The sequence below is a fragment of the Nuphar pumila genome, chromosome 1, assembly GCF_984573655.1.
Source record: "Nuphar pumila chromosome 1, dmNupPumi1.hap1.1, whole genome shotgun sequence".
In the NCBI taxonomy this organism is placed as follows: domain Eukaryota; kingdom Viridiplantae; phylum Streptophyta; class Magnoliopsida; order Nymphaeales; family Nymphaeaceae; genus Nuphar; species Nuphar pumila.
In genome coordinates, this window is record NC_143249.1 from 4,158,166 (window position 1) to 4,177,268 (window position 19,103).

General features: G+C 38.1%; 1 protein-coding gene and 1 pseudogene across 1 annotated transcript in view; one reads left to right on the top strand and one right to left on the bottom strand.

Moving 5' to 3' along the window:
• The first annotated feature begins 9,444 nt into the window (after positions 1-9,444).
• On the top strand, positions 9,445-10,626 carry LOC149847730 (protein IRREGULAR XYLEM 15 pseudogene; annotated as a pseudogene).
• A 2,632-nt stretch (positions 10,627-13,258) lies between these two features.
• The window catches only part of LOC149847731 (protein RER1A-like), a 29,676-nt gene continuing 23,831 nt past the window's right edge, over positions 13,259-19,103 (bottom strand). The window contains exons 2-3 of the mRNA XM_089997811.1: positions 13,765-13,945; positions 13,259-13,676 (exon numbers count right to left, since the gene is read on the bottom strand). Of these exons, the coding sequence (XP_089853937.1) occupies positions 13,620-13,676; positions 13,765-13,945 (238 nt within the window). The 3' untranslated portion in view covers positions 13,259-13,619. The remainder of the gene's footprint in view (positions 13,677-13,764; positions 13,946-19,103) is intronic.

Sequence of the window (19,103 nt, forward strand, 5' to 3'; positions counted from 1 at the left end):
GAACATGGATAGGCAGATCTCAAGTTACATGATGCACAAGTTGGTCTACTTGGTTTCTTGGCTTTGTAATTGCTGAACTTCAGTGAATGAATTATTTTGCATACTCCTATAGATGGTTTCAACTTTTGTTAGCAACTCAGGTTGGGGCTGTTCGGATTAGATTCCCTTACCAACTAATTCCACTTTGTGTGTGTACATCATTCTGATCACAAACTCAACTTCAAAGGATGTTGGTAACTACTAATTGTTTAAACATATATCCAATATGTAGGTCAATTCTTGTGAATCCTTAAGGGAAATCATGGTTGCTCTTGTTTGTTTTGTTGGTCCCTGAAGTCAAACCTTTAAGAGGAAATAACTTGATATGTGATGTCTAACAGTGCTATATTGGTTTATCAAATTAGTATTTTCTTTTCCATATTGGTCATATTGGTTCAAGTTGTTATTGTTTCTGTTTGTTTCTTGCATTTCAATTTTAGTTGGTTTCGGTTGGTTCAAGTTGTTTCTGTTTCTGTATGAAATTTTAATTGTGGAGAAATTAATTAAAGTTCACATCTGATAAGCAGTCTGAAAATTTGTTGATAGTCCCTTTTTTGTGAATGTTTTGTAGATCTATAAGTTGGTGGGCAATAATTTGATATGGAAGAGAGAACCAATAACTAATAAATTAATTTCTCAACCTTCAAGTTTACATAGTATGTCTTAAGCTCCGGTAACACCAGTTGATAGCAAACATGTTTCAATGAAAGATAATAAAGATCAAACAACTAATTCAGGTAGATTTGCACTTGAATAGACAAGTAGGCATAAATCAGTTGTATGGAAACATTTCACTAGGAAAAAGATTGGTGAAAAGGATAAGTCAGAGTGCAATCATTATCATAAATGTCTTGATGGTGGTGCCAAGGCTGGAACTACTCATTTGCATGATTATATTAAGATTTGTCCTAGGCTTAAGCATAATAATATTAAGCAATATATTTTGGCTACAAACAAAGCTACAGTGAATGCCGAAAAAACAATAGAGAATTGACAATTTGTTCAAGATGCTGGAAGAAAGGATCTTGCTATGATGATTATTCTACATGAATATCCTCTTAGTATGGTTCATCATTATGGGTTTAGAAAATATTTTAATACTCTTAAACTCTTGTTCAAAATTATTACTCAAAACATTATAAACAAAGATATTCAAAAATTTTATAATATGGAACGAGACAAGATAGTAAAGTTATTGGAAAAAACTAAGAGTAGAGTTGCCATCACTACAGACATGTGGACATCTTCCAATCAAAAGGAGAGATACATGGCTATCACTGCACACTCCATTGATAATTCTTGGAGCTTGCAAAGTCAAATCATAAGGTATTTGTCAAATGTCAATCATTTTTTTTTCAATTCTTACTAACATGTTTTTTCAATATCAATATTTAATCACCTTCATTAAATTATGTTCAGGTTTTTATACGTACCTTATCGACATACCAAAGAAGTTTTTGTTGAGTGTTTAATGGATTGTTTGTTCGAGTAGAACCTTGATAGAAAGTTGATAAGTTTGACGATGGATAATTGCACCACTAATGATGCAGTTGTAGATATTTTATTAAATAAACTTCTATTTGGTTCATTAATATTACATTGACGGTTGTTTCATATGCGTTGTTGTGCCCATATTCTCAACTTGATTGTCCAAGATGGTTTGACTGTGATTGGAGAAAGAATTGAAAGAATTTGTGATAGTGTTGCTTATTAGACATCATATCCCACGAGAATACAAAGATTTGAAGAGTCTGCTCATCAAATGCATATTTCAATTACCAAAAAATTTGCTCTTGATGTTAAAACTCGATGAAACTCAACTTTTCTCATGCTTCAAACTGCTTTGCTTTATAAATATGTTTTTACTTGTTTGACATATCGAAATCCCCACTACAAGCGTTGTTCGACAGAAGAGGATTGGGAGGTGGCACGAGATAATTGTGAGAAATTAGAGTTATTTCATCGCGCAACAGAATTATTTTTAGGTATAAAGTATCCTACAACAAATGCCTACTTTCCAACTATTTTGGGGATTAGAGTTGAGATGACTAAGTGATCCAAAAGATGTGGTGAAAAACATGGCACTTACAATACTAGAAAAATTTATTAAGTATCGGAGTGTGATCCGTGGTATTATGGGAGTGACCATTGTTTTAGATCCAAGATACAAGTTGAGCATGTTGGAATATTATTACAAGAAGATTTATGGAGACAATGAGGCTTTAAATGAAATTATGAGGATTAATAATCTTTGTTTGGAGTTGATTAGTGAATATGAAAAACAAGAAAACAACTCCAATGAACCTAAACTTTTTCCTCCTCCTCCTCCTCCTCCTCCTCCTCCTTCTCCTCCATCAAGTATTGGATCCAAATGTCCACTAATTGATGATCTTTCTAACTTTGATAAGTTTATACAATCTAAAGATATTGAAAAAGCATGTGGGAGATCGGAATTGGAACATTACTTAGAAGATGGGATGATGCCAAGAACTCCAGATTTTGATATACTATCTTTTTGGAAGTCAAGTGGTCCCAAGTATCCTCTTCTACAAATGATTGCAAAGGATATATTTGTTATTCATGTCTCCTCAGTTGCTTCAGAGTATGCTTTTAGTACAGGCGGAAGGGTGGTCAGTCCACATCGTAGCAGACTTCTTCCAACTACAGTAGAAGCTTTGATGTACTCTCAAAATTGGTTGTGGGTTGAAGCACGAGGTAATGAAAGTTCATTTTTTATGATTAGTGAATGCTTATGTTATAATGTATAACTAATGAATCAGTTTTTTATTTATAGGTCATTTTTTTATTTATAATGTATAACTCATGAGTCATACTATGAAACTTTGGGAGAGGGTGATTGAGTCTAGGTTGAGGAAGGTTGTCATGATATCGGAGAATCAATTTGGTTTTATGCCTGGAAGATCAACTATGGAAGCTATACATCTTCTTAGACAACTTATTGAAAGATATAGAGAGAGGAACAAAGATTTGCATATGGTTTTTATTGATTTAGAGAAGGCATACGATAGAGTACCTAGGGACGTTCTCTGGTGGACAATGATGAAGAAAGGTGTTTCTCTCAAGTACATTAGTATAATTAAAGATATGTATGAAGGAGTAGTAACCAATGTCCGCACTTGTGGAGGGGTGACAACCAATTTTCCGATAACGGTTGGGTTACATCAAGGATCTGCTTTAAGCCCTTTCCTATTTGCGATTGTGATGGATGAGCTTACGAGATCAATTCAAGAAAATGTACCGTGGTGTATGTTGTTTGCTGATGATATTGTTTTGATTGATGAGTCTAGAGCTGGGGTTAATGCTAAGTTAGAATTATGGAGACAGACATTGGAAGCTAGAGGTTTTAAGTTGAGTAAGAGTAAGACTGAATATATGGAATGTCGGTTTAGTAAGCAACGAAGTAGTGATGGGAGTGTAGTGAAGCTTGGTGAGCAAGATATACCGGTGAATGATTATTTCAAATATTTGGGATCCATCATTCAAAAGTATGGAGAAATTGATGGAGATGTAAATCATAGGATAAAGGTTGGGTGGATGAAATGGAAAAGTGCTACTGGAGTGTTGTGCGATCGTAGAATGCCATTGCGGTTGAAGGGAAAGTTTTATAGAACGACTATTAGACCCGCTTTACTATATGGTATAGAATGTTGGGCTGCCAAGAGACATCATATTCAAAAAATGAGTGTAGCTGAGATGCGGATGCTTAGATGGATGTGTGGAAATACAATAAAAGATAAGATTCGGAACGAAGAGATACGTAAGAAGGTAGGTGTTGCACCCATTGAAAATAAGATGCGAGAGAATCGTTTACGATGGTTTGGACATATTCGGCGAAGACCTAATGATGCTCCAGTTAGAAGGTTGGAGAAATGGGAAAATATATTAGTTAAAAGAGGTCGGGGTAGGCCTAGGAAGACTTGGATGGAGATGATAGGAAAGGATATGAATGCTTTGAACCTCACCGAGGACATGGCGTTGGATAGAAATGATTGGAGGAAAAGGATTCATGTGGAAGACCCAAAATGAATTTCTTTTTTGGTTCATATCGCTTACCCCAATTGTTTTGGGATGAAGGCGTAGTTGTTGTTGTTGTTTGTTGTTGTATAGGTTCATCATCGAAGGATCCACAATGTTACACATTCTTAGAAGATATGAATGTGGTAAATTTTGTTCTTTTACTCACTCTTTTATCAGCTACTATTACTTGTTGACAAAATCTATTTTGTTTGGTTCATAGGAAAGTGAAGTAGAAGATACAAATGTTATCAATGTTGATGATATTTAGAGTTTAATGAGCTAATGATAATTCTTTATTTGCAAGTTCATTTAGCAAATTGTTAAATTCATCATTTTTTACTTCTATATTGTGATATGTGCATTAAATCATTGTTGAGGGGGTGAGTAGCCCCTCGAGAACCATTGTTGAGGGGGTGAATGGTGCCGGTTGCACCAGTAGGCTGAAGTTGAGGGATTGAAATTTACCTGTAAAAGAGCTTGGTGAACAGTTCAATGATGACAAAGCTATTCTTCTTGGGGATGATGTTAAGATTTGTAAAGTTCCAAATTTGGATGTTAGGCATGATTTATCTATAAGTGGGGAAGATGAAAACCTTGTGGATATGCATGTGGACGGGTATTATAATGATAGTATAAAGTGGTTTGGATCCTAGCTCTGAATGTCGGGATAATCTGTCTATATCTTTGCCAGAAAGTTTCAGACATGCCATTGTATGAAAATAGAGATTCTTTTACTAATTAACAAGGAGTCATTCATAGCTCGGGTCTTTGGTAGGATGCTCGATGAGGTTTGTTATGATTTAGCCCTCTCCTCTATCCAAGGCCTCTATGGTGATAGCTGATGACTGACTGTAGGTTGTCTTTGTTGTCATGGAACTGATCATTCTAATACGTGTAATCACTTACTATAATTATTGTCTTTGTTGTTCTGCATTGCATGAGGTGTCAAACTTGCATTGATAGCCCAGTACTCTTGGCAGGTTGGGCCTTACTGGCAGGTTAGGCCTGTGATTTGTGTTGAAAGCTTAGAGCTCAACAAAATGTGTGTGTCTGAATGTCAACTTGCTTTGTGTAACTTTTGTAATGTGTTTGGACACGGATATTATCAGACCAAACCTTTTCGTTGTAGAATGATATTTGGCTTAGCTCTAACTAAATGAAATCCTATTCATGCCTGTATGTGGCAACTATGTCAGCAACCTGTGAGTTTGAACAAGAAGTGATAATTGGCTTTACACTTACTATTCTTGTTAAGAAGTGCAGGTTGCCATAGACTTTGGAGCACTTGAATGGTAAATGATGAGTAAATTCAAAGAACATGATGAATAACACTGGTCAGATTGCCAATTAATGTTGAAAAGTTGTGATAACAGAGCTTTGCTTGATGAATTGTTGGGGAAAGAAATCCTCATATGGATTTTTCGCAGGGTGCATTTGGATTTTGAGATGAGCATTCTTGTAAATGAGAATTCTCACTGGCCCCCACAATTTTATTTTGTTTGGAAACTCACGAGAATCCCAATTCCACCATTATCTCATGAATTCCCCAAATCAAGAACAGAAGTATACCTTCACCATTATAATTTAATTTACCATATGTAAAGGTGGCGATTGTATTTTTTGAAGCTTCGAGAATTCACAATTAGCTAGTTAATCTCTCTGCTAAATCAAAATGCATCCTTAGTTGTAATGAAACTTGCTAATATTTTCTTTATAGCTATTAGCTGTTTAATGGTGGTAACAGAGTAATTTTGTGTTTGTTGTACATGCTTTTTTATTTGGGTCATGAAGCGCCTTTCCAACCCTGTGGCAGCCCTAACAACATGATGGCTAGTATTTGTATTTGGTTTCTTTATAGGGATAGTTATGAGTAATCTATGCTAGCAGTTAACAATTATAGGCATATTTTTTTTTTTTGGATAATTGGTTTTTTTTATTTGGGACGAGGACGGGGATGGGGGCGGGGATGAGACGGGGATTAGTATTTTGAGACGGGGCGGGAGTTGAGGTCCAAAGTCTCCCCAGCCATAGGGCTGGACCGGGGATGAAGGTTACATTTTAGAGACGGGGCAGGGGTGGAGACCTTGTCCCCAGCCCCGCCCCAGTCCACTGTCATCCCTAAGCAGGCACCTTTTGTTACAACAAAGACATCGTCGTCTATGATTTAATTTATGGGGGACATGTGAGTCAAAAAGATAAGTTTCCAAGAACTAAATTTGGGGACCACGGTGTGACCTACGATCTCCTAGCCGCGTGGAGACGACGAAGGTCAAATTCAGCCTTTTAAGTCGTAATGGCTCGTTTTCACTAACCGCTTAAGTTCATGATTTGGTTAAAACCGCTGACGGCATGCTCAGTCTCCCAATTCCCAACTAGGCAATTTACCAAAACTCCTCATGTTCTCTCTGGTCAATGACATCGATATCCCCTCAAAAGTCCATGGCTCTAGCCCTTTGCATAAGCCAAAGCCCAGCATTGGGCCCAAGGAGAGAAGGCCCTATCCAAGTATTTTAACCTCCGAGAAGGTCTATTTAAAATCTATAAACGGCCACCTTATGAGCAGAGATCAGACTCCCTGCAACTTACCACTAAGTTGGATCTGCGAAAATCATGAGTTTTATATAAATGTATAAAACAGGCTCGACACTTCTCCAACATAGAGCATGAGGAAAACCACAACATGCCTTGGATTATGGCTATCAAACAGAACCTCACATTCAGATTTTGTTTAGAAACTAATGCAAACATGAAGTCTTCATATTTTATGGCTTTGGTACTTTGGTTAGGAGCTTACAGAGTTCAACTGGGGATTAATTACTTCCACTAGAACGGCCATTTAGATCTTAAATTTAAAGTCGAGAAGACACTAGGGAAGTTGCTGTCTATTCTTTGCAGATTAGGAGTTGGGTATTTTTCCATCTCCATTCTATCTGCCTCAAACAGTCCGGCCACACTTTTTGTGGAATGCAGTTCCGGATAATCTAATCGTGCTAGTTAAGCATATTGTATTTATGGTCGTTACAGTGTAAACCAGTGGCACAACCTTGCCCCCAAGGAGTCGCCAAGCTTTGGTTGAGCAGAGCTTATCCTTTGCCCCCTCCTCATTAATGAAAGGGGCTGAGTCGGTTAACACTCATGAGATGAAACCCTGACTACCCTGCCAAGTGACCAAGGCCTACTGCCACTTTGCCATTCAAATACTTAGATCTTAAATTTAAGATTGAGATCCAAAGTAATAAATGCATTCATAACTATTATTAGGATTTCAAAATCCATGAGACTACATTTGATCTAAAATCCATCGTTAAATGAGAGAGAGAGACGAAAGTAATTCAACATTACCACTCATGAAGATCAACAAAATGTTGAACCCATGAACTGAACAAGAACAAAAGCCAAAACAAATAAAGAAAGCACAAGAGAAAAGAGAGAGAGAGAGAGAGGATGGTCCACCCATTGTTGCCTCTTTCAAAATCTGTAAGTTAAGTATATATGTCATTTGGTAAATTTTACCATATATATGTGATCTCTATGGTTGAAAACAAATGATTGGGCTCTTGATCAAAGTTTTTTTTATATGTAGGAGGAATTTTATAACATAAATTTTAGAATCGTTGATTTTTGGATACTTGTAAAATCCTATCTGTACATCAAAAAAGCTTGAACCAAGATTCTATTCCCATGTTTTCTACCATGGAGATCACGTCTATACCATTAGATTTGCCAAAAAATATATCTAACATGCACATTTTGAAGGGGAGGACAAGGAGTGAACCATCTCCTTTTTCACATATATATATATATAGGCTACTAATGAAACTACAAAACTAATAAGTAGAAATCACTTTTTTCTTCAAAATTTTGGAATTAACATTTGATCTATATAGATTGTTTAGTAAGAAACTTGTTTTGAATCATGTGATTATGACAAGTAATTAGGTTTTTAAAGGAGTCAAAAAGTAAACGGGCCACAATGTACAAAAATTTCATAACTCAAAAGATCACATTTTTACATAAGAAAAGCCTGATACAAGGTTTGATCCTTAGCAAACAAATCATGTTGAACACATTTACGTGGTTAGATTGAGTTGATACAACTTTCACCTATGATTTCCAACTCATTAGTTACGTACCTTCATTATTAACCAATATTTACCTTATATATACCAACATTTTCCATTTTGGACTGGAGATTCATGAGTCTAGTACTCTTTGGTGTGTTTGAATGCATCTGGTCTCTGATGTATTTATTAAACCTCACCAAGGGTTCACGGTAATATTTCATGCTAAATCTTTGAACCACTCTAAAATGAAGAATTGAAATTCATTCTCCGATAGCGATTCATGAATTTCTGACGTGATGGGGAGTAGGCCTACAAATGGATTGGATAGGGACCGAATCATGTTAGATGCGTACATAAAATGTTGAATGTAGATCCAAATTTGAATCAGATATTGAAGGTTGTGACTGGATCTGGGTATATATGGTAATACTGGATGCAATAAAAAAAACAGTAAAAACTAATATCTTTAGATGTAAAAAATAAAACCAGGTCGGATTTTGATTCAGATCCTGATCAAATCTGACTTAAAAGAATGACCCGAATAGGAAAGAAGTCCAACTTGGCAGATCTAAATTTGATTCCAATCCACATTTAGATCTTATTATATGAATCCAAATCATGAAATAATGTGTCATATTTGAATTCATTTGTAGCCTAATGAGGAGGGTTCAGGCTAGAAATTCATGAATCTCAAATGCAAGAACTCAGGTACAGCATTTGAGATTTGAACATTCAAACGCACCCTCGGTATCCCATATCACTCGTTTGCCAAAACCAACTTCACAAATCCTGGTCTCGACAAAAATCCCTGCAAATATTTAAAAAAAAAATCCCCAAAATGTTGGCATACATGAAAAACTTAAAAGAAAGCATAACATAGTTAAGCAATAAAAAAAATAAGAAAGCATTTTTTATCATGTTAAAATGCCAATATCATGACAAGAACGTGTCGTATCCCCCTTTTTCTATTATATCAGCTTCTGAAAATATTTCCAGGATTTCGACTGACGGAAGAGGACAAAATGTTGGTCAAACAAGAATTATTAATCAAACCATGAAAACTTGGTGCTTTTCAAGTCAAAGCATCAGAATCGTTGAATTTGATACGAACGCTTTTTTCCGTCTTCCACGTTCAAACCAAGGCCATAACAGTAATTTTACTGAAGAGAAACCCTTCATCCTTTACTCTTATTTATTTAATATTTTACAACCATGCCATCCACCATTCTTATGTAACCAACCCTCTGCGTCTCCTCCAACCAACATCCCTTCTGTCTTCCCCTCCCTCCCAACGGAAGGACGAAATGACCATGAAGCCCTCGCCCACGAAGCTCGCCCTTCCGCAATCCCATTTTCATAGGCTACAGAAGCAGGGGTATTTCCGTCTTTTACTCCTGAGCGTCGTCACCCTCCTGGCCCTCGGCTCCCTCGCCACCGTCCTCCGCCACCACGACGACCTCCGCCACCGCCCTTCCGCCCTCCCTGCCGACGTCATCTCCTCCCTCCTCCACTACGCCACCACGAACGCCACCGGCGGCATGTCTCCGGCCGACGCTCGCTTCCTCGCGGCCGCTCTCTCCCGAAAGTGCCCCTGCAACCTCCTGGTATTCGGCCTCAACCACGAGAGCCTCCTCTGGAAAACCCTAAACCTCGGGGGCAGGACCGTCTTTCTGGACGAGAGCGAGTTCTGGGTCCGGAGGATGGAAGAGCGCCACCGGGGGATCGAGGCCTACGAGGTCGGGTACACGACGCGGGTGGCCGAGATGTCGGAGCTCCGTCGGGCTGCGCTCCGCCGATCGGGCTCCGACTGCCGGCCGGTGCAGAACCTCCTCTTCTCCGACTGCCCTCTCGCGATCAACGACCTTCCTAACGAGCTCTACGCCATCGGCTGGGACGTCGTGCTCGTCGACGGCCCCCGCGGCTACTCTCCGGCGTCTCCCGGCCGGATGTCCGCCATCTTCACGGCGGCGGTGCTCGCGAGGAGCAAGAGAGGGGGAGGCGCCACCGACGTCTTCGTCCACGACTTCGAAAGGGAGGTCGAGAGGGTCTACAGCGAGGAGTTCCTGTGCGGGGAGAACATGGTGGCGGAGCTCTCCTCCGAGTCATTGGGACACTTTCGAATCGAATCGACGGGAACCGATTCGTTTCGGTTCTGCGGTGGTGGTAACGATACGCAGACCTCAGGTCAGATAATTAAGAGCAATTAACAGCCTTTCTTCTTCCTCTTCTTTGATTGGTGTTTCGAAAAATATAGAAAGTAAGTTTGGTGGGAGATTTAATTACTGATGATGGTCATGTACGGGTAGATGGATAATACGTATGTTATGTATAGTGTGGTATGGTTCATACATCATGCATGGGAAGAGTTGAGAAATAAGGGTCTGAATTCTCTTTGAACATGGAAACCATATTTTTTAGATTAAAAAAAAAATCATTTAGGGCCGAACGTTTTCCCCTAATTTTAAATACAAGCCTCACGTCTCTGAATTTCTTAACAAGAGGCCTGTGTTTTTTCTGAAAACTGTCAAACAGTACCAACCCAGTTTAAATCATAAGTTAAATCACAGTAACAACCTTCGAAACTCAGAAGCAACAGTCCAAACTGTGATTTTTTTTTTTCAAAGAACAATACAGAGACAATCAAGAAAATCACTATTTGACAGTTTTTAACAAAAGTGTGGTCTATATCAAGAATTTCAGAAAGTTGAGGCCCGTATTTGAAATTAGAGGAACAAGATTGACCCTTAAATGGAATTTATTTTAAAAAACAAAAAATTAGAAAAAAAAAAGGTACTTACTAAGTCGTTTGCAAGAAGAAACAGTTGCAGTAACTAAAATATTTTTCCTGTGGGTGAGGGATCTGAATGGGATTTAATTTGATTGTGATGGTGTCGGTGGGAATGTCATCATGTTCATGTCGGGGCATGGACATGGTGGCTTCTGTCAGGACCTAGGTCTGCATGATCTAGTGCGATCCCCCGTTCAAATGAAATGACCAAATTGTCCTTCTCCCCGACATGTCAGAAATGAGCAGTCGGTGAAAAGGTCACACGTGAACTAACCTTGGTTGTTGGTTCATGCACGTAAACAAAAGCGATACTTGATACTTCAATTTATTCTCGTGACGTCTTATTCATACTGAACAGTTTTCCAAAAATGGCGTATCCAGTGTCCTCTGCACCGTGTCCTTGTAACATAGGTTAGCACTTTTTTTTCTTTTTTTCTCGTAAACAGAAAAAATTGCCTCGCTTAGTCATTCACTAAGTTCGTTAACGTAAAATTCTAAATCCCTTTTCTTTTTTCTTGCATGAGGAATTGAGAAACTGCCATACTTTCTGGATGGCGCAAACTTGGGCCTTTCTCTTTGCCCTCAGAGAGTCGCATTGCTTCGGAACGAGCATTGTCACTTCTTATATGGAGCTGATGCATGATGCATAAGAACGAAATCCTGATCGTATACCCGCCAAGGCTCCCTCCCACTATGCCAAACCCCTTGGGGCTAAAATTCCAAGTCCAAGAATTACACCCTTTAGCCGTGGGACACAAACTGCTCCACTGGCAATCCCTTGTCAGGTGGGCCCGGATACAGCAATAAAAGACTTACCCAAAGAATCACCAACTTTTAACTCTGTATTCAAGTCCTTCCTGTACCACCGAGCCCATGTGGTAAGCAGGGTCCTGTGTCAAGCTGAAGGCCCAGGATCGAATCCCTCTGCCACATGAAGGGGCTGTTGTTCTGGTAGGGGTCCGCCTAACCCCAGCTTGCCTTTCAAAAAAAAAAAAAAGTCATTGTGCAAGAGGAATCACTGCATCAAGCTCTTCATGTGGAGGAAAACAACACCACCGTCTCCAAAGTTGGACAATAAAGATGATGTAGGCCCCCCCTACCAATCTGTGTTTGAACAATTCCTCTCAGTGGTTCAGACTAATGGGCCAATGGAGGGCAGTGATGACACGGATCCAACCAAAACTTTAAATTTCATTTATGATTTGCTGACAATTGAACAGAAAAATTGAAGTTCTGTAAACTTCACAGGTGGCAGGAAATAGCTGCCCAACATAATCTTTAAAAATTGTGATCACCAAAGATTTGTCGTCCACAAACTTTCACCCTTTCACTTGGTTTATCACCTGGCATGAGATAACCATGATTCAAAACCCACCAAACATGTGATGACCGTGATTCAAAACCTACGGTGTGTCCCTTGTAGCAAGGTCGAGGCTTAGGTGAAGTTTCCAGTGGGCAGGGGAGGCCTCAGATTTAGTTACGCAGACTGAATACCATTAGAATTGAAATGATATAATTTGCAAGTTTATAAAGTCCTCATTAAAAATACATGCAATTTTAGATTTAAGTGGAAGTTTTCACTAGCCAACAGGCGGTACAATTTTATCTCAATATGCCACAATTTGCTGTTGTAAAAAGTGCAAAAATCCTAAAGATGTTGGATATTTGGGAGTTTGGACATCAGGAGAATATAAAAAATTATTGAGTTTTTAGAAAATAGTGTCAAATTATCCATACAATATCAAACTTGCAACATCCCAACACAAGGTGACAAGCGGAGCTCCCAGATGGTGAGACCTCAAAGGTTTTATTAACAAGGAGCTTGCCAATGTGCAATCACAATGGATTTTTTTTTCTCAACTCTTCAACCATCTCAGAAATCGATAACTTGGGTAGTTTTCCACAGACGAGGGGTAAAACGACCTCTCCTCTCGATCTAGTTACTGCAGCCCAAGACAGGCATTGTCTAGGCGTTCCTTGTTGCTCCAATCTCCCCTACTCGTAGGACGGGGGGCAGGGGAAGTGACTTTGATACCGATACTGCTTGTACACTTTCACCTTTCCACCATTCAATTGAAGATGCAGTCCTACTCAAACCCAAATTACAGAATGCTACACTAGCAATCACACATCTGCAAGGGGACATGGAAGCAGGGCTTAATCTGGATGGTTGATTTCCCAAATGATTAACAGTTGGGACCCTATTTTAGTTCTCATCGTAGCAGCACTAATGCGTGATGATGTGCACATGTTTGTGCTCTCTGATGGTTGACGATCTTGGCATCAATGCACGCAGAACATTCTCAATTCAAGCAAGCAAGCGACATGGTTCCACAAAATTGATTCAATGAAATTGCAGAATAATTATACATTTACTACTCAGCAATAAATATGAGAGGTTGGCATCCAAGACCAGGTGTCTTCCTCTGCAGTATATTTTTTCCCATTTTGTGTTAATTTTCTCACAAAAAAAAATCCAAAGGTGACCATCCAGCAAATGAAACCACCTTACCATGCCATTTTCTCCAGTCACTAGATTTTCCCCTCGAGCATGAATAATCATACTTCATGAGTAGCATGAATCAATTTCCTAAATCGGTTGCCTGCAAACAGCAGACCGTAGTTTCCAGTAATGCATACATGCACACAAGGATGTGTGCGCTAGCATCTCTAAACAGTCATGAAAGAGATCATTTTTTCATAAGGCTCACATCTTCATCAAGTGCAGATTTTTTTCCAGTGTAACGCTGAAATCAGAAAATATAATCACTTGAGAGGAATCCATTATTGAAAAAAAAAAAAAAGCACGAGGCATGGAACAAGAGGAGAGATTACCCGCTTTCCAAAAGAGAAAGGGACGTATCTGTATTTGATCATGTGGTGTATCTGCCTCTTCATGGTGGCTACAAAGAGTACCAGCCAGTACATAAGTAGTATAGGCCAAAACACGGGAACATCAAACACCGAAAAGAATGTCATCACAAAAGCAACACAAAATGCCTTTGTAAGAGAATACCTGCACAAATTAAACCGATTGTAAAATTAAACTTACACTTGAAATGACAATCTAATATCTTCTCAGGAAAAATGTCATTTTTGTCAGAAGTATTGAATTGTGAACATATCATATTTATTCTTATGTCAATATATGATGATATTTACATGTTTTCCACGGCATACATGTCATGAAAAAATGAGTAAAATGCGCTCTTGCATGGAAGTGTGTAATGGGGAGACGTGTATCCATCAAGAAGCCTTCTTGATACGAAGAGGACTCTGGCAGATAGTGTTATCCATCTCAAGAAAGTATATGCATGGACTCATGGGCACAGGTTCAGTAGCTTCTGCCAGGTTGTTAGATGTTCTGGCCTTAGTAGCAGCAATCTAGACTATTCTCTGTTTCATCTGTTAGGATTTTGGCAGCCTCGATATCATATTGATTTTGTGGATAATAACAGGAAGCCTCGCAGAATAGATTATTGAACTCTGAAAGATGTGATGCTAAATCTTCAGTTAAAGATCTTGTGCGCATTTCATCAGATAGTCAACTTCCAAATGATCTCCGTAATGGCCACCATTATTGCATCCAGAAAGTTATAACTTTGCAAATGTTCAACATCATACTTCACTTGTTGATGGTCTTATCTGACTTGCATACAACAAATCTCATGAAAACATCAAACATATTCAAGTGGGACTACCAAGAAAATTCTACAATGAATTGTGTGTACCTCGATATCAACTATGAGAATTCTTGTTAACAATTCATACTGAGCCCACATTTCATATGTTTGTGTGATGGGAAAAAGAAACAATTGTTAGATAAAATTTCATCAATTTCCTAAAATATGGATGGAAAGAGCCTCTTCAATGAGAATCCCGGTTATCATTTGAGGTGGATAAGTGTGGAGCTTTCAGATGTCATACATTCTCATTCTATTGATTTTCTAGAATCCTCATTAATGAAGAATTTTATTTGTCCTATATGCAAACACAAACTAAAGATGACTACACGTGGCGTAGGTGACAGCTATAGGTAGACCAACTTAGCAATCTACCATGAGACATTGTACGTTTCTTGGGGCATGTCTTGTTTTCTGGTCACAGAGAAAACAGTTTTATATTTGCCATTGTGATGAATCTACGTAGAATTAAAATTTCATGCATGAGAAAGTTGAACATGAAGAAATGAAGTTTTCAATTTGATTTTTGGTAATCATCAAGTAGCTAGTTTTTTGGTAACCAAATTGCAGAGGCTTTGAAGAAAATGAAATCAAGAAGGGCAGTTGGCCCAGATGGTATACCTATCGAGGCTTGGAAATGCTTGGGAGAGAAAGGTTTAGAATGGTTGACAAATCTTTTTAACTTGATTTGGCGAACAAATAAGATGCCTAATGAGTGGAGGAAGAGTACTTTGGTGCCTTTATATAAGAATAAGGGTGATATACAAGATTGCACAAACTATCGTGGTATAAAACTCATGAGTCATACTATGAAACTTTGGGAGAGGGTGATTGAGTCTAGGTTGAGGAAGGTTGTCATGATATCGGAGAATCAATTTGGTTTTATGCCTGGAAGATCAACTATGGAAGCTATACATCTTCTTAGACAACTTATTGAAAGATATAGAGAGGAACAAAGATTTGCATATGGTTTTTATTGATTTAGAGAAAGCATACGATAGAGTACCTAGGGACGTTCTCTGGTGGACAATGATGAAGAAAGGTGTTTCTCTCAAGTACATTAGTATAATTAAAGATATGTATGAAGGAGTAGTAACCAATGTCCGCACTTGTGGAGGGGTGACAACCAATTTTCCGATAACGGTTGGGTTACATCAAGGATCTGCTTTAAGCCCTTTTTTATTTGCGATAGTGATGGATGAGCTTACGAGATCAATTCAAGAAAATGTACCTTGGTGTATGTTGTTTGCTGATGATATTTTTTGATTGATGAGTCTAGACCTGGGGTTAATGCTAAGTTAGTATTATGGAGACAGACATTGGAAGCTAGAGGTTTTAAGTTAAGTAAGAGTAAGACTGAATATATGGAATGTCGGTTTAGTAAGCAACGAAGTAGTGATGGGAGTGTAGTGAAGCTTGGTGAGCAAGAAATACCGGTGAATGATTATTTCAAATATTTGGGATCCATCATTCAAAAGTATGGAGAAATTGATGGAGATGTAAATCATAGGATAAAGGTTGGGTGGATGAAATGGAAAAGTGCAACTGGAGTGTTGTGCGATCGTAGAATGCCATTGCGGTTGAAGGGAAAGTTTTATAGGACGACTATTAGGCCCGCTTTACTATATGGTACGGAATGTTGGGCTGCCAAGAGACATCATATTCAAAAAATGAGTGTAGTTGAGATGCGGATGCTTAGATGGATGTGTGGAAATACAATAAAAGATAAGATTCGGAACGAGGAGATACGTAAGAAGGTAGGTGTTGCACCCATTGAAAATAAGATGCGAGAGAATCGTTTACGGTGGTTTGGACATATTCGGCGAAGGCCTAATGATGCTCCAGTTAGAAGGTTGGAGAAATGGGAAAATATATTAGTTAAAAGAGGTCGGGGTAGGCCTAGGAAGACTTGGATGGAGATGATAGGAAAGAATATGAATGCTTTGAACCTCACCGAGGACATGGCATTGGATAGAAATGATTGGAGGAAAAGGATTCATGTGGAAGACCCAAAATGAATTTCTTTTTTGGTTCATATCGCTGACCCCAATTGTTTTGGGATGAAGGCGTAGTTGTTGTTGTTGTTTGTTGTATCAAGTAGCTAGTTTTTTCACCTAAACAATTACTTTCATCCAAAACATATGTTTTCAATGTGTAAAATCATAATACTTACTGTTTGACAATGCAAAACTCCAGATTGCAAAGATCTACACTAAGAATATGCTAACTACATTACTCTAAGATACCGAGGAGAATCCAATAAAAAATAATTTGTATAAAAAATAATAAATTAACTCAATATTTATCAACCATCCTCTACAAATCCCTACAATAAATATTTATAGTAAAAAACCAGAAAACCCTAATTTAATATTGATCCACTATGAATCCAAAAAAAATATGGATCTGCAAATTGATCCTGAACCCAGATACAACTTGCTTTTGTTTGGTTTATATCCGAACCAGTTTGGCTACCTTTATTACCCCAGCACATTTCCACCCCACTGAACTGACTGCAGGAATCAATTTTAACTCCTCAGAACTGGTTCTAGCATGTTTTGGACCCTTTTAACCCACATTTAGACCCAACTTCACCTTGTAACTCACCTAAATTAATCCAATTAAAACCTGAACACTTTATTAAATCCTCTTAGACCAGTATATACCCATTTAACCCCAAAACTAACCATAAGCCCAGCCCATATTTCACTTTGACCTTACCCTAAAATGACCCAATGTTAAAATTAAGATGGATTCAGATTCATATTATACCAAACGTAACTGGACCAAGACCCTTTTACTTTGGACCCAATTAGATGTGGCTTGATTAAGTATGTAGATCCATTTACCACTATTCTATATCGACAACCAATGGATCAGATCTGTATGTTCCACATGCATGGATCTTCTATGGAATAGATCCCTCCATTGTCAGATCCTCCTAATAACTGTGTCACATCTCCATGCGCAAGAGGTAGAATCCATTCAATGGTTTGCTCAAGTTGAAAAAAACTGGAAGTAACTCGAGGGTGACTCTTTTCCAACCCGAGAAGAATGACGCGGACCAAAAGTAAGATGTATCTGGGTCCAATATTCATTTGTGGATCCATTTTATTTTTTGAAATTTTTAGGTTTGGATCTTCGTTAAGATTTAGATCCATTTCGAATAAATACTAAATTAGGATTTTTTGGCTTTTTGTCTATAAATATTGATTGTAGGGATTTGTAGAATATGCTTGGTTGATGAATATTGAGTTAATTTGCTTGAATTTATGCAATTTATTTTCCATTAGAATCTCCTTGATAGCTTAAAGTAGTGTAATTAGTGTAATTGTAGCATAAATCTTTGCAATCGAGTCAAGGTTGCATCACCAAGAGTTCTAGAATAAAAACATTCCAACAATATTTGTTTCACAATATGAATACTTTGCCATATAACTTCTATTAAGCATATCTTTTGCAATCTGTTGTACCCAATCTTTCCTAGATTATTCAATGGCATATTAAATATATGATCAACTAGACAACCCTTTTTGGCTTTTTGGCACCATTATTTCTCCTTTCCATCAAAGAGAAAGATCGCTTAGACTATCTTTTTTCCTTTAAATTCTTTGATTTGAAAATGTTGGTCCATAAATGACAGAATATATCTGACATGTAAAAGCCACCAAAACAAACAACAAGAAATTAAGTATCAACAACCTGAGACACAGTTACCTTAACTATGCTCAAAGCCTCAAACTAACTAGACTGCATCCTCAAGGTTTGATATAAGCATCACATGTAGAAGTGGGACGGGAAATCCAACCCAAGATTACAACACAAAAAACAATCTGAAAGCAAGACAAAATTATCAATACTATACTTGCTGATGAGTCTTTAAAGGAGACATGTTGTTCAATTCAAGTAAGTACTTGAAGATTGGACCCCTCTGACTAGTCATTTGGCTGCTTATCTCTGGATCAAAGTTCCATATTGTGAAAGTTCAAATTAAGTCCCTAAAATTCTGATAACAAACGTCAAACCGGATTTTCAGTAAGAACTGTCATTGCACAATTGACAGAGATACTGTATTGGACATGCTGCACAGACAATTTACAAGAATATTTCTTCTACCTGTTGCCTAAATGTCCTTACCATGGTCTCAAGATCTTTTTTTGGATCATCTCCATGCAATGTTGCTAAAACTATAGAGACCCCAATTTTGACTCATTTGGATCCTGAGTGTTTGGATCAAATTTCTTAAACAGGTTGTTTCAGGTCCAAAATAGGGCAGTTTTGACTTCAAACATGGATTTGACCCTAAAAACATCTTTTTATGAATTTTCTCCCAAAAGGTCAAATGTTCTGGAATGTCTTAGATTCCAAAAGAAACAAATTTCAGTTGAATTGGACACCCAAGAAAGAATTTATGACTAAAATAGTCAAGTCTGCCTGAGATAGAATCATAGAACTTGGTTTTCAACTGGAGCCCACTTGAAACGCGTTTTG